This window comes from Capsicum annuum, chromosome 8 (genome assembly GCF_002878395.1).
Source record: "Capsicum annuum cultivar UCD-10X-F1 chromosome 8, UCD10Xv1.1, whole genome shotgun sequence".
NCBI lineage: Eukaryota > Viridiplantae > Streptophyta > Magnoliopsida > Solanales > Solanaceae > Capsicum > Capsicum annuum.
In genome coordinates this window covers 160,913,780-160,927,348 of record NC_061118.1, presented here as the reverse complement: position 1 = coordinate 160,927,348, position 13,569 = coordinate 160,913,780, and the positions used below count along the sequence as shown (strand labels likewise).

The 13,569-nt window shown below is 35.6% G+C and overlaps 1 protein-coding gene across 1 annotated transcript; it reads right to left on the bottom strand.

Annotated features, from left to right (window-relative positions):
* Nucleotides 1-9,921: 9,921 nt before the first annotated feature.
* Nucleotides 9,922-10,935, bottom strand: LOC107879422. The gene is made up of 2 exons (XM_047395622.1): nucleotides 10,831-10,935; nucleotides 9,922-10,689 (listed from the first exon to the last, which is right to left on the bottom strand). Exons 1-2 carry the CDS (start codon nucleotides 10,933-10,935, stop codon nucleotides 9,922-9,924), a joined length of 873 nt encoding a protein of 290 aa, XP_047251578.1.
* Nucleotides 10,936-13,569: the final 2,634 nt, after the last annotated feature.

Here is a 13,569-nt window from a genome sequence, read left to right as displayed (position 1 = left end):
AGTTCTAATTTTTTGCCTAACTCATTCAAGTTCAATTCTCTATAAATAAGTCTCTCCTTACTCAATCGTTTGATCTACTACACACTATTTATTCCTTGCTCTTGTTACACCTTCAACTTCTTTCTCTTCAAGGACTTGATAGCTTTTTCCTGTCTCTGGTAAGTTTTTTCTTGATTTTTGTGTAAATATTCGTTGTATATTACATTACATTTGAATTATTTCTTTTCTTTACTTTTATTTTTACGTGTGTTTAGTCAACTTATGCGTTTTCTAGATATGGCTGTTCCTGTGTGGGAAGTCGCTATTTTACGAGACTCTATGCGGGAACTGCAGAAGGAGGTTCATGACCTGCATTGAGAGTTGACCACCGTCAGAGTAAGTGTGTTGTGGGAGATCCGCAGGCTGAGGAGGGCGCTGCTGCTTCCCGTTGAATATTGGCCGACTGACCATACAAATAATAATGATAATAATAATTAAGCTTTTTTTTTCTTTTATCTATGTATTTTTTTTGTTTGTTTTATAAAAAATTATGTTTGATGCACTTGATTTTTTATTTCTTATTTAATTTTTGTGTTGTCTATTTCTATTTCTTAATGAATGACATGTCTACAATTAAGGAATAATTTGATTTCAGTACCAATAGCAAGAACATATGAGTTATCTGTTAGGTTTTGTGTGTGACAGGAGCTGTATTTTGTTGTTCGAAATATATTAGTGATCTGATGAAACAGCTTAGTTATCTGTTGAAACAGATTACTAATCTGGTGCAACAGAATACCCATCTGTTCGATTCATATTACGGGTACCTAGAACCCTTAAACATGAATCCAACATGAGTCTACTGTTACAATAGAACATTTATCTGGTACCGCAGATAATGGATCTATTTAAACAGATGGCTCTTGTATTGTGTTCATGTTCGCGTGCAAGCTATTGTTGAAAAAACAACACACTAGCAGTTACCCAGATTCAACTAAAAAGCATAATCTTACTTACCAAAGTCTCCTCTCAAGCAAATTCTAAAGTTAAAAGTGATTTACGAAATAAAATTTGACATAAGAATTTGGTCAAAGAGAAGCAGTTGGGGTAACAACAACAACAACAACAACAATGGTCAACAAGAACAATATGAAGATGATAATGAAGTATAAGATGATGATAATGAATCAGAAGATTATGAATAAAGCAATAACAACATTGAACAACAAATGAGGAGAGAGAAAAAGGAGTTTTTTTTTCCTTCGTTCCCCGTTATATATTAACTAACATTTGGATCAAAGTATAAATTTAAAAACTTGTGGGTTATTTTAAAATTTTTAAAACTTTCTTATACCATAATTAAGTAATTGTCACCTCTACTCAATTATTAAGACTTGTGTCACTTACACCTCATTTTAAAACTCTTTTGTCACCTGTGGCCCAAACCCCCATGCAACTTTATGTATTTTTTACCTTTTTTTTATATATAGGAAGAGACTCTTTTCTCAGCAGAATTTGGATGGAATTACTTACTATCATTTGTTAGGGTGGTTTGTTAAATACATCAAGATTGGTGAGTAGATGATCATATAAGTTGAGACAATTTTGATTCCTACCCACTTTCAAAACTTATTTTGAGCCAAAGACACCAATTTTTTTTTTTTTGATTTATTTTTTAGTGTTAGGTCTTGAAAAAGGTAAAAAGTGGGCTAGGTTGTGGGGTCATGAGTTTCTTTAACATTTTTAAAACTTGGGGAAAAATACAACTTTTTTAAAACTACAACATGGTCCCTTTTTATATTTTTTCATTTTCAAAATATTTATTAAAATCATTTAATATTTTCAAATACACATTTCTCTCTCCTCAAAACCTTACTTCTCCCGATTTTGGTTCCTATTTTTTCGAACAAAATAATTCGGTTGATTCTTGCTTCCTCAGGTGAAAATTTTCAATTTCTCTTGCCTAGGTAAGTATAATTTTCTTTCCCAATCAGTTTTAGATCCATTTTAGTAATTTTTTTTGATGACGCTTTGTGTTGGGGTTCTTCGATTTTGACAAAAATTGCACTGTTCTTCATTGAATTAGTCAAAATTTGAGTGTTTTTAGTTAACATTGTCGATTTCGCATGTTTAATCGGATTTTGCTTTGGATAATGATTAGATTTTTTTTTCAATTTTTGTAGTTATATTGCGTTTGATTTTTAATTTTTTGTACTGAATTGGACCCATTTTAATGATGTTCTTGTTGTTGTGAATTGCACTGCCAATATCTGGTGAAGTTGAAAATTGATTTGCATGTTTGATGCCAGGAGTTTTCCCGTTTTTCTTAATAGACAAGTGGCTGATAGATCGACCACTGCAGATTTGTTTTTGCTGTATTAGTTCATTTTTTATTAATAGACCAATGATAGATAAATCGACCACTACAGATTCATTTATTTCTATAGATCATAAATGATGAGAAGAGTTCATAGAGCAGTTAAAAGGCCTGCTTCCACTGCTTCTACCAGTAGAAAACAAAAATTCAAAGAAGTTTTGAAAACTTCCAAGAGAAAAAAACCCGTAGTCGATGAATTAGAATCGAAAACTGAATAAAAAATTCTTGCCGATATTTTCGAATATAATGAAAGTAGTGCACAGGAGAGTGAGGATGCTGAGGATAGAGAAGGTAAAAGTGAGGGGGAAAGCAAAGAAGAAAGTAAAAGTGATAGCGGGGACGGTGAGGATAGAAGAGATTGCAAAGACGGGGAGGAGGATCACCTATCCTTGTCAATTTGTGCGAGAGATATCTCCGTTGAGTTGTACGACCTAACAACCTGGATAGATGATCTTGGCTTTCTTCCTGCAAAGATTTCTGTGAGAGCAAGAATGACCGTGTATTGAGAGTTTAGACGGGTTCTTGTTGAACAAAAATTGTATTGTGATTTTAAGAAGACATGTTTCGGACACTTGAGGTATATGCCGGAACATTTTAAGTTTAATGGACAGATGGTTCTTTATATGTTGCTGTGACGTATAAAAAAATTGCATGAAATTTGATTTTATGTAAACGGTAATCCAGCTTGTTTCGGCTTAAAGGAAGTTACATTGATTACGGAGTTGAATTGTTCAGCATATCCCCATGAACTGAAAATAAACAAAGTCCTCCAAAATGGAGAAAGATTTCATTTTAAGGTGACGAAGAACAAGAGCATTACTGCTGCAAAGTTGATTAACCTGATAAAAGGTAATAGGCTGAATAATCTACAAAAGTTGAAGTGTGCTTTGGTTTGGTTTGTGCACGCAATGCTGCTGGCAAAGGACCCATCAAAAAAGGTGGATTCGGACCACATCAATATGGCAAATGATTTAGAATTCTTCAGGGAGTATCCATGAGAAAAAGAGTCCTTTGAGCTGACCTTGAACTATCTGAAAAACAAGACTTATCTAACCAAGCAGAAAAAAGCTTTTGTCAAGAGGAATAATGCATCGTACACGTTATTTGGCTTTCCCTGAGCATTTCTAGTACTTATAATATACCATCCTATTGATTTATTATAGACTCCTACATATTTATGCAATAATACATAGACACTATAGACTTACTTGTGCTTCAATTGATTGTAGGTTTGGATATATGATGTCTTTCCTCATCTGAGAAGGTACGCTGACAAGTCGTTGGATTCTCCCCTGCCAATTCACCATCTTCTTCGATGGCACACGTCGAAGTGCGATAACATAATGGAAGGCGACCCATTTAAGAACAAAGAAAACAACACAAAGGTAAAATTATACTTATTATGATATGATACTAATACTACTATATTAGCGAATGTCGTGTAATTTATTTTTATTTTTTTTGTAGATTGTGCACCCGTACCTTACCCCTACTGTTCATGAGATGGAGCAGAGATTGATGTGTGAGCAGATGCTAACACATTTTAGTCTTTTAACTGAGAATAATTGCAAAGTCCTAAGCAACTTTTGTCACTTTTGATTGTTTTCTCTTTGATATTGCAGTAAAAGTCAAGATGCAAGAGAACCAGCAATAATGAAAGTAAAAGATTTGATTTCTGAGCAAGTAGAGAGGGAAGTATATCTGACGACTTGTTTGATAAGTCGTCAGCCTTGTGATAGGCTATCAGAGTTGTTGTCAGCCTTAGACAGAGAATGAGCTTCAGTTGGAATTCGTGATGATATCTGTGATAGGCCGTCAGAAGTGTGATAAGCCATCAGGCTCATCGTTAGGATTAGGCAGGGAATGGGATTTGAAGTGAAGAAGCGACGATAATTCTGATAAGTTGTCACATGTCTGATAAGCGTCACGTCTCATCGTCAACCTAAGGTAGAGATTGTCAAAAGTGAAGAGGAACTGAAGACATTCCTGATAAGTCGTCAGACTCCTGATAAGCCATCACACACGTCGTCGCCTGTCCGAGAAAATACTGTGATCTATGATTTTGTTTTCATAATTAGGATGACGTATTTAAGGACAAGTTCTAGGGTTTTCATGGGAATTTTGAAACGGCTGGAAGTTATTCCAAAGGAGTTCACCTCTCTTTGGGGGCTCTTAACTTAGAATTCAATTTTCAACTCTTTGATTTGGTTGTGGGAATTTTCTCTTGAACTTGGAAGAGAATCAACTTCAGACTTCATCTTTTGTAAGTTTAATTATTTTGAATGATGAATATAATTGTTGCTATCTCTTTCTTTGTCATGTGGTACTAAAACCCACAACTAGGGTTGTGGGATCTATGTTTATTCCTCCATGGATTTAATAGTTGGTAAGGGTTTGAGTGATTGCGGGGACATCTGGATAATTCCTTTGTTATGATTGTTATTTATTGGTTGCAAACAATAGATACCGCCTTATGTTGATTTGCTCAAACTGAGAAATAAACTAAAGGTAGCAAATTATCAATGAGGATTTAGGAAGGTTAAGTTCTTATCTAATGATTAATGCTGTAACAAGATTAATCAACTTGAGATAAAATCAGTATGAATAGAATGATTTCCTAAGTTCGAGAGAATAAGGGAGTTCAACATCTAAGAAGGTTGAGAAACACTTAGATGGACTGTTGAAACTGATAATTTGGTGTTTCCCATAAGTCATGAGAACCCAATACTACAGTTATTAATTAATTGGGATTAATAATCATAGTGATCACAACCCTAGTTCCTCTCTATCACTAATTTGAACTATTGAAATTTTAGTTTTGAGCTATGAAGCAAGTTAAAACTTTAACATTTGTTTTATCCTCAAAACCCCCCCATTTTATCTTTTCGTATCATTTGTTTAAATTCAACTTATACATATAATTTCAAATTAGTTTAATCGTCACTCAAATTGTTCCTCATGGATTCGACCTCGACTCCAAAGTTGGGTAAATATATTAACGACGACCGCCTTATACTAAATTGACGTGTAAGTTGTGTGTTATCAGAGATACATGAAAAATTTTATGCCATACACGAACGAAGTTAAGGATACGTCCATCGATGCGTTGAAGGCACAGCTAAAAGGTGTGACTATCCTGACTTCATCAGCGGAGGTCACGGACGAAGACGAAGATTTGGGTGGCCACTATTATGTTCCAAGTCCACCACGCGTTTGTGATCATGCTGGTTCAAGTGGACTCAAACCTTCACCAGACGCTTCTAATGACGATGACTTGCTAGAGCGCGCTGCTTTGCTTGAGAAAAGTCTACTAGATATTACTTCTTTTGTTAGAGATAAGAGGCTGAGGAGAATTGAGAAGAATAAGAAGAAGCAACAAGAAGATGGTAAATTAATTTACTTTTTTCTCTTCTAATTTAATTTTTTTGCATATGTTTTGCAATCCTTTCAAAACAATACAGTGCATCTCGACAGTCCCCATCGTAGCCAACATCAAGTAAACCTTGAAGAACTTGCAGTCACAGTGACTGACATGACTGCAGTAGATAAAAAGGTAAAGAAGAGAAGAAATAAGAAGAAACGAAAGAGGAGAATACAACAGATAAAGAAGATGCAAAAGAAGAAAACAAAAGAAGATGGTGAAAAGAAACCATAAGAAGAAAAAAATAAGAAGGGAGTTGAAGAAGAATTAGTGGTCGAACAGGAGGTTGAAAATATTGAAGAAGAGAATAAATCATCAGAATAAGAAGAGAAGGAAAATGAGAAGAAAGAAGTTGAAGAAGAGGAGAAAAAACACGAAGAAAAAGAAGTGGATGTGATGGGCATTGTTTCGGAAATCAATCAAGAAAATAAGTAGTTTTATGGATTTGGAACAAATAATTTTTTTAATGATTTCTTTTTGTAGTGATTTGTTCTTTATGGATAATTGAATTACATATATTTAACATGTCAATGATGGCGTTTACTGATGAAATAATGTTCAGTTATTCCATTGTCTCGTTAGATTAAACAGCTAGCTGCATTGCGTTACCAATTCAGCTATTTTCCTAATTTATAGTGGTTTATTGGAAATATAATAGAAGTTGTTCTCTATAATTTATAGACTTAACATTCTATCAATTGAGTAATTCATATATTTACTTACCGTAACTATCATGGTTTATGGAGGTCGATGACAAAAGACACAGACATAATTCTCTATTAATTATATATTACACCTAGGATTGATTTAAGAAACCTTACATCTATTTATTCAGTTTCCTATATCTCTATTACACCTTTCCAGAAAGCCAACAACACTAACAAACCATACAATAAATTTTTTAGGCCTTTCTCTTTTTCCTCGGCCAAAATCAGCATTTGCTTTACTTGATCCCTCTCCATTTCGACTTCTTTTAGCGATCCTTTCAAGTAATCCCTTTGCTCTTCGACTTCTTTTAACAAAGTCAAGAGTAGATCTCTATTTTCTTTGAATTTCTGAAGCCTTTGGAGTATATGAAACTTGGAAGCGCCTTAAAAATTTGATGTCGATGGGCTGCTCGTCGGTGAGTCTTCGTTAAGCCACTTAAAAAAAGAGCCTCCACCATTATTCTTTCCAACCGCACAGCTAAAGAATTTTCGACCTGGATTCCAATCGGTGCGTGACGTTCTAAAAATAGCTGGATTGCCACAATGACATCTGTAGGACACTTTTGCATTTGATTTTTGGGATGCTTGAGACATTGTAGTTGTTAACAAAAATTAAAGACGAAAAAAAAATGAGAGTGTTAACACAAAAATAGCCTTCCTTTTATAGAAAAAAGTGAGATATTACTGTTGGGTGTTGATTTGACGTGTACTTTATGACCGTTGTAAAAATCTGACATTTTCATTTTTTTTACTGTTGGTCTTGTTTCATAGACCTTATTTATAATTGATGCCTTCTCAGACTTTTGGTACATGCCTCACCAAATAGATAGACAATCTCGCATATACAAGGAGCTAATTCCTTAATAACCGCACTAGACTGTGCTACATATTCATAGACCATAACTAGCACATATTTTGAGAAGGATTTTTTAATTAATAAAATAATAAACAATTAGATTTTATGCAATTAAAAGAGCTTGAACAAGTCATGTGATCGTATGAGAGTCCATGTAAATTGGATAAGGTGATCAATGATGTGTGAGGATGGGTAGTGGATGAACAACAAACATGCATGGGGCAATGTTTACCCAAAGCACAAATATGTTGTGGAGAATTCATTTGTTTAACCATAACTCATCACCTCACGTCTTTGATCACCACTTTCAATTTATGTGGACTCTCATATGATCACATGATTTGTTTAGGCTCATTCGATTGCATAAAATTCAATTATTGATTATTCTATTAATTAATTAATCCTTCTCAAAATATTGCTAGTTATGGCCTATGAATAAATATCATAGTCTAGTTATTTATTTGTGGAAGTAATTAAGAGTCTATGCCAGACTATATCAGGTCGAGTACAAAACTAAGCATAGTCTAGCATAAATTTTGTACAACTTTATTAATACATGCACTAGACTATGACACATATTTATAGATCATGACTAGCACATATTTTGAAAAAGACTATTTAATTAATAAAATAATAAGTAATTGAATTTTATGCAATCGAATGAGCCTAAACAAGTTATGTGATCATATGAGAGTCCACATAAATTGAAAGTGGTGAAACAAGATGTGAGGTGATAAGTTGTGGTTGAACAACCAACATCCTTAGGGCAATGTTTACCAAAGCACAAGTATGTTGTGAGGAATTCATTTGTTCATCCACTACCCATCCTCACATATCATTGATCACCTTATCCAATTTACCTGGATTCTCATACTATCACATGACTTGTTCAAGCTCCTTTAGTTGCACAAAATCTAATTATTTATTATTTTGTTGATTAATTATTTATTTTAAATATGCTAATAAGGGCAATAAACCAATACGGCATATTCTTGACAAGGCTTACAGTTTATGAAGTTTACTGAACACAATCGATGGACCGGTATTGTTTAACACATCAATTATTTATTTGTTCGAGCATAGACATTGAGATCAGTATCAAATAAACCCCATCAACTTTTTATTTAATTTTGTATAAATCAACATATTCGCGGATAGACCATATTAGTTTTCCATTGGCGTATATGAATTAATTTAACGTCTGGCAATTGTCCCGTTCATTTTCTCCCTTGATCTCATGCAAAAATTTTAAAAAGAAAAAAATTATAAAATTACAATGGCGAAAAATGCAGGAAACAAGAATTAAACCAGAAACAAGAATTAAACAAGAATTAATTTCACATCTCACAACCGTTTGATTCATCTTCTAACATTAGAAATTGCAAAAAAATTAAACCAGAACAAAATTGCAAAATTAAAATATACACGAATGTAGGCAAACAAACATATTTCATTAATAATTCATTGCAATGATGGTGCAGAACCATATTTACAGCAAAAATAAAGCAACATGAAGAAGCTTTCCTCTAACATTCCTAACCATGAAAGCTTCTGCTTGCAATAAACTTAAAACAACAAAATAAAATTGAAATAAAAAAACTTAAATCTAAGGGGATGGTGGGGGGTGATCATCTCCTCTCGCTCCATATTGAGCCGCTCCACAATCACTCATAAATAATGGGCAATCCGTCGAAGTTTGCGGGAGGTGCTCTCTATCCTGTCCCAGCCCATAGAACAACCGGTTGAGGTCGTTGCGGAGGAGGAGCAAGTCGTAGTTATGGAGGATCCTCCTTCTTGGTCTCAAAGGAATGCCTGGCATCTTGTCGATTAAATCTGATTTTAAGTTGATGAAGATGAATTTTAGGTGCAGTAGATGGGTGTTTATATAGACCAAAATAGAACCCTTTGGTCTTCCTGCCCATTGGTTGGTAGAGGTATGAATGGTGGAAATGGAGGAGAGGTAGCGTATACCCAATCGATGCAATGTATGATTGGACGTGCAACAACTTTTTTGATGTGTAATAAATGCTCAATTGTTCATCTATCCCTTTGAATATTTAGGGTTTTTAATAGACCTTATATGGGATCGATAATAAACCATGTGTTAAATAAAGAATAAAAGAAATAGATCGGACACACAATATATGCAATACTTTAAAAAATTGATAATAGACACAGAGTGCAGTCGATAGATCTGGCATTAATCAGACAACTGAAGGGTTGTAAATATACATACACTGCTAAGACTTACAAAAATACAAATTCATACAAGACTAACTACGATTTGTTGTTGTTACAAGTGGTTCTCTTATGCTCGGTCTCTTGCATAGTGAACACTTGTTCCTCCTCTTTGACTTGAAAGTCTCGCCCATGCCCTTAACACATTTTTTTTCCTTCCGAGTTTGGTGACCACGAGAGGTGGAATAATGTTGACGTCTAGCAATTCTTGTGGCACGCACCATTAGGACTCTAAAGGGACAACATTAATTGATTCCGAATACATAAGGAGGTACTCTTCCACTTTATACAGGGGTGAAGAGCAATCATAGAATCTCAAACCATAATCTTCACCGTGCTTTTATCACAAAACGGCCATCGCGTGATCGTATGGTATTTTGACCAGGTCAAACTTCCTGCAAGAACACGACCTTTCCAGTAGGTCGACTTTGGCTGTATAGCCACTTCTAAACACAGTGTATCGCCTTTCGTCCCCGCTTATGTTCTCCACATAGAAGGAGTCGCCCTTGCTCATATTGTCTCTTAAGATCTTTTCAGCGGCAGGAACAAATTTGTTATTCTTACATTTGAGGACATAGGCACGCCTCTCCCTGAATATTTTACCAAACCTCTTGGCAATCGAATTAAATATAGATGCCACGGGGTACTCCCTTTCATCAATCAACATAGCATTCACCGACTCGGCAATAGTTGTGGTCATCACGTCAAACCTGTCGGCGGGGAAATATGCCCTGCTCCATTTCTCAAAACCAAGCTCATGCTTGAGAAAAAAGGCTGCCTCGGGACAGTAGTTCTTGAATTCCACAAAATGGTCGCTAAATTTCTCGGGAGAATATGCCTTTGCCGCATTATAGAATAGATAGAGGTGTTCTCCGCAGTGGTGATTTACCCAGAGATTTTTACCTAGGTGCCTCATGCAGTACCCGTGATGAGCATGGTTGTACGCCTTCGCGATGCCGTTAGCGATGCTCTTGTTCCTATCTGAGATAAAGCACAAATCTGATCCATCGACCACAATAGACTTCAGCTTCTCAAAGAAGAACGTCCAAGATGCATCATTCTCCTTGTCAACGACGCAAAAGGTAATAGGATAAATATGGTTCTCTGTAACCTATGCAACCGCGCTTAGCAGCATGCCCTCATACTTGCCGTATAAATGAGTGTCGTCGACCGCAATAACCTTCCTCATGTGGGCGAATCCTCTAATACAAGGACCTAATGATAAAAAGTGGTACATAAACCTACAATCAACCTTGTTCACCATGATGGAATAGGTAGTGCCAACATTAAGAGCGTCGATCATGTACGAAAAACCGAGCAGATAGGAATACCCATGCTCCGCTGTCCCTCGAACCATTTCCTTGGCAATCACACCCTCAGCCAATATTTCCAATAGTTTGATTTACTTTTCAAGTTCTTGAAAATGATCCTCCGAATCTTGATAGTTTCCGGACCCTTTTCTTCGCGATACATGTTCACACACAATAATGAAATGACTTTAGTCAAGATTTTCCTATGGCAACGGGTGGCGTATTCGACGCCGCAATTGTGATCGCTGACGTATTTGTAGATGGTGAATCTATCCGTGCATTCATACTTCTTCGCCTGCAACATCCACCCATAGCTAGGACAAACACATTTCACCTTGAGGAATTTGCTGTAGCTCTTCAACGTAGCATAATCAAAAGAATTTCTCACAGCTGCTACATCCAGCAACAATTTCAACTCCTTTTTACTGCTAAATATTTGGTTTACCTGAAAATTAGTTCCGTTGGAGAAGGTGTAGTTGGTTTGTACTCCCAATTTGCACTCTTCTCCCTTTCTTCAGAGAAAATTGAATCTTCTAATTCTATTGAATCATCTTCCGAATCCATTGGATGAGCATCCAAACTCTCATCTTCAAATGAATCATGTTCGTCGATTGTCGGCTATAGTGGTAGGATTGTTGAAGACCTGGGAACGATATTTATCCTCAATAATGGCCTAGAGCCATCGACAACGACATCCAACATGTATAACGACACATGCCGATCATTATTTATGAACGTGGGATGTATTTTACCCCGCCCATTCATTAAATAGCTAATCACATTGTTCTTTGGCTCGCATTCTAATTCTACGCTCTCAATGACGCTTTGAACCATGTCGTCGTACGATCTATTGCGATGTAGCGGGATGGTCACTGTCTCCTTTGTAGATGATTTCCACCTCTAAAAGTTGGTACCCTCCTCCCGCGCACCCATATAATTACCACCCACGACAACTACCTCAGCTACTGCCGTAATAGACCACACAAAACGATAATAGATCAAGTTTTAGGTCTATACATGGTCGATAACTGGTATGAATACGTCCGTACAAAGACGTGAATCGACTGATTTTCGATATAATCATTGTCCTCCTTTCTCTGGGATGGAAAAATATATGTGTAGGACTTCTAAACTACTGAAATATATCTAATGACGAGGTATTGAGCGAATTTGGAAAGCTTTTCGAGCTAGTAGAAATGGTGAAAATTTTGTTTTTGCATTTTTTTCTAAAAGGATGGAACAACAATGGAGACAATGATGAAGAATGGAGATTTTCAGTTGTGATGAACAATTTTTCGCCGGAAAAGTGGTCGGAATCGAAAATTATTGGTGAAAAATGGAGCTCCTATTGGTGGCTTCTTGGACAATTTTCTAAATTAAAATAGGAAATATTAAAAAATGATGGAAATATAAAAAAAAAGGTGGGAAATATTAAGTATTACATGGATGAGGTGGGGGACTAAAGTGTAAAGTTTAAAACTTGTGTGGTAGGTTTGTATGTAAGAATGGATGACGACATAAATATGTCTAAACACTCCAAGACTTGTGTCTAAATGCCAAAATAAGTTTTGAAAATTTCTAAATGTCAAACTATCCCATATAAGTTGGGTTGCCCGCTCGACTGAACATGTTATGTAATTGATGTTTGTGAAGCCATAGGTTCTATATATAATTATGGTGAAATGAGCTAGGAATGTTAGGTATGCCAGTGCTCGTTGTGGTTTAGTTGATTTAAACACATAGCAATTGTGACATCAATATAATGCACATTGTGTGAATAAGGCTACTACACTTAATTAGGCTATGCAATTTTCAGTGTTGAAGCTATTAGCACAAAAAATACAAAGGTAGAAAATCTATACTAGTTTGATGTCTCATCCAGTCAAACATTGCACATTTTTCTCCTTATCTTGTGGCTGTTGGTTTTCGTTGATAAGTTTTTTAGCAGAAAAAGATGATGTGCTCCTTGTTTCTGTTTAGTTCGTTTTACAGTTTGAATATTACGGACTTCTCATGAAGTATTTATGGGAATCTTGCGGCACATAATGCTTGTCATGAATGTTAAATGGATTTAATTTGTGACTTCAACTACAGTGCACCCCTCCTTTTATTCTTACAGCCGCGTCATGTTAATTTAACAATGTAAGTAGCTCTGTCTATATAGTTCGGATATTCCTTACCTTGGGGTATTCTTGTTCATTTGCTGCAGATTTTACGATGATTCCTAAAGGAGAAAAGCAAAGTTTACTTCTTGATGTACTTAGCAATCTTCCTGAGAATGTAATCGATGACAATACTTTTGTGTTTGCCTTTACGAGATGCAGACTTCCACAGCTGAAGCTTGATCAAACAGTCTAGGATACAATGACTTAATATCCGCCCACTGTTATATTTACTGACGTTGTCTATCATCTTTATTTTGACCCTTCATGCAGGACCAATTCCTAAGTTCGTTCTCTCCATCGTTGATCCTGTCGACTTCCCTAAGATTGACTTCTTGATATATTTCCTCTCAAAAGGAGAGTGGCATTCAACATCTTGTTCTTCAACTTCCAAGGGGTAACCTAAACAAACTGCCTTCGTCATTTTTCACATGTTTGCAGTTGAGGCATTTAGTAATCGTTAGTGGCGATTAATTAATGATAATAATTTAGTAATGTTAAATTTTTGTAGAGGCAATT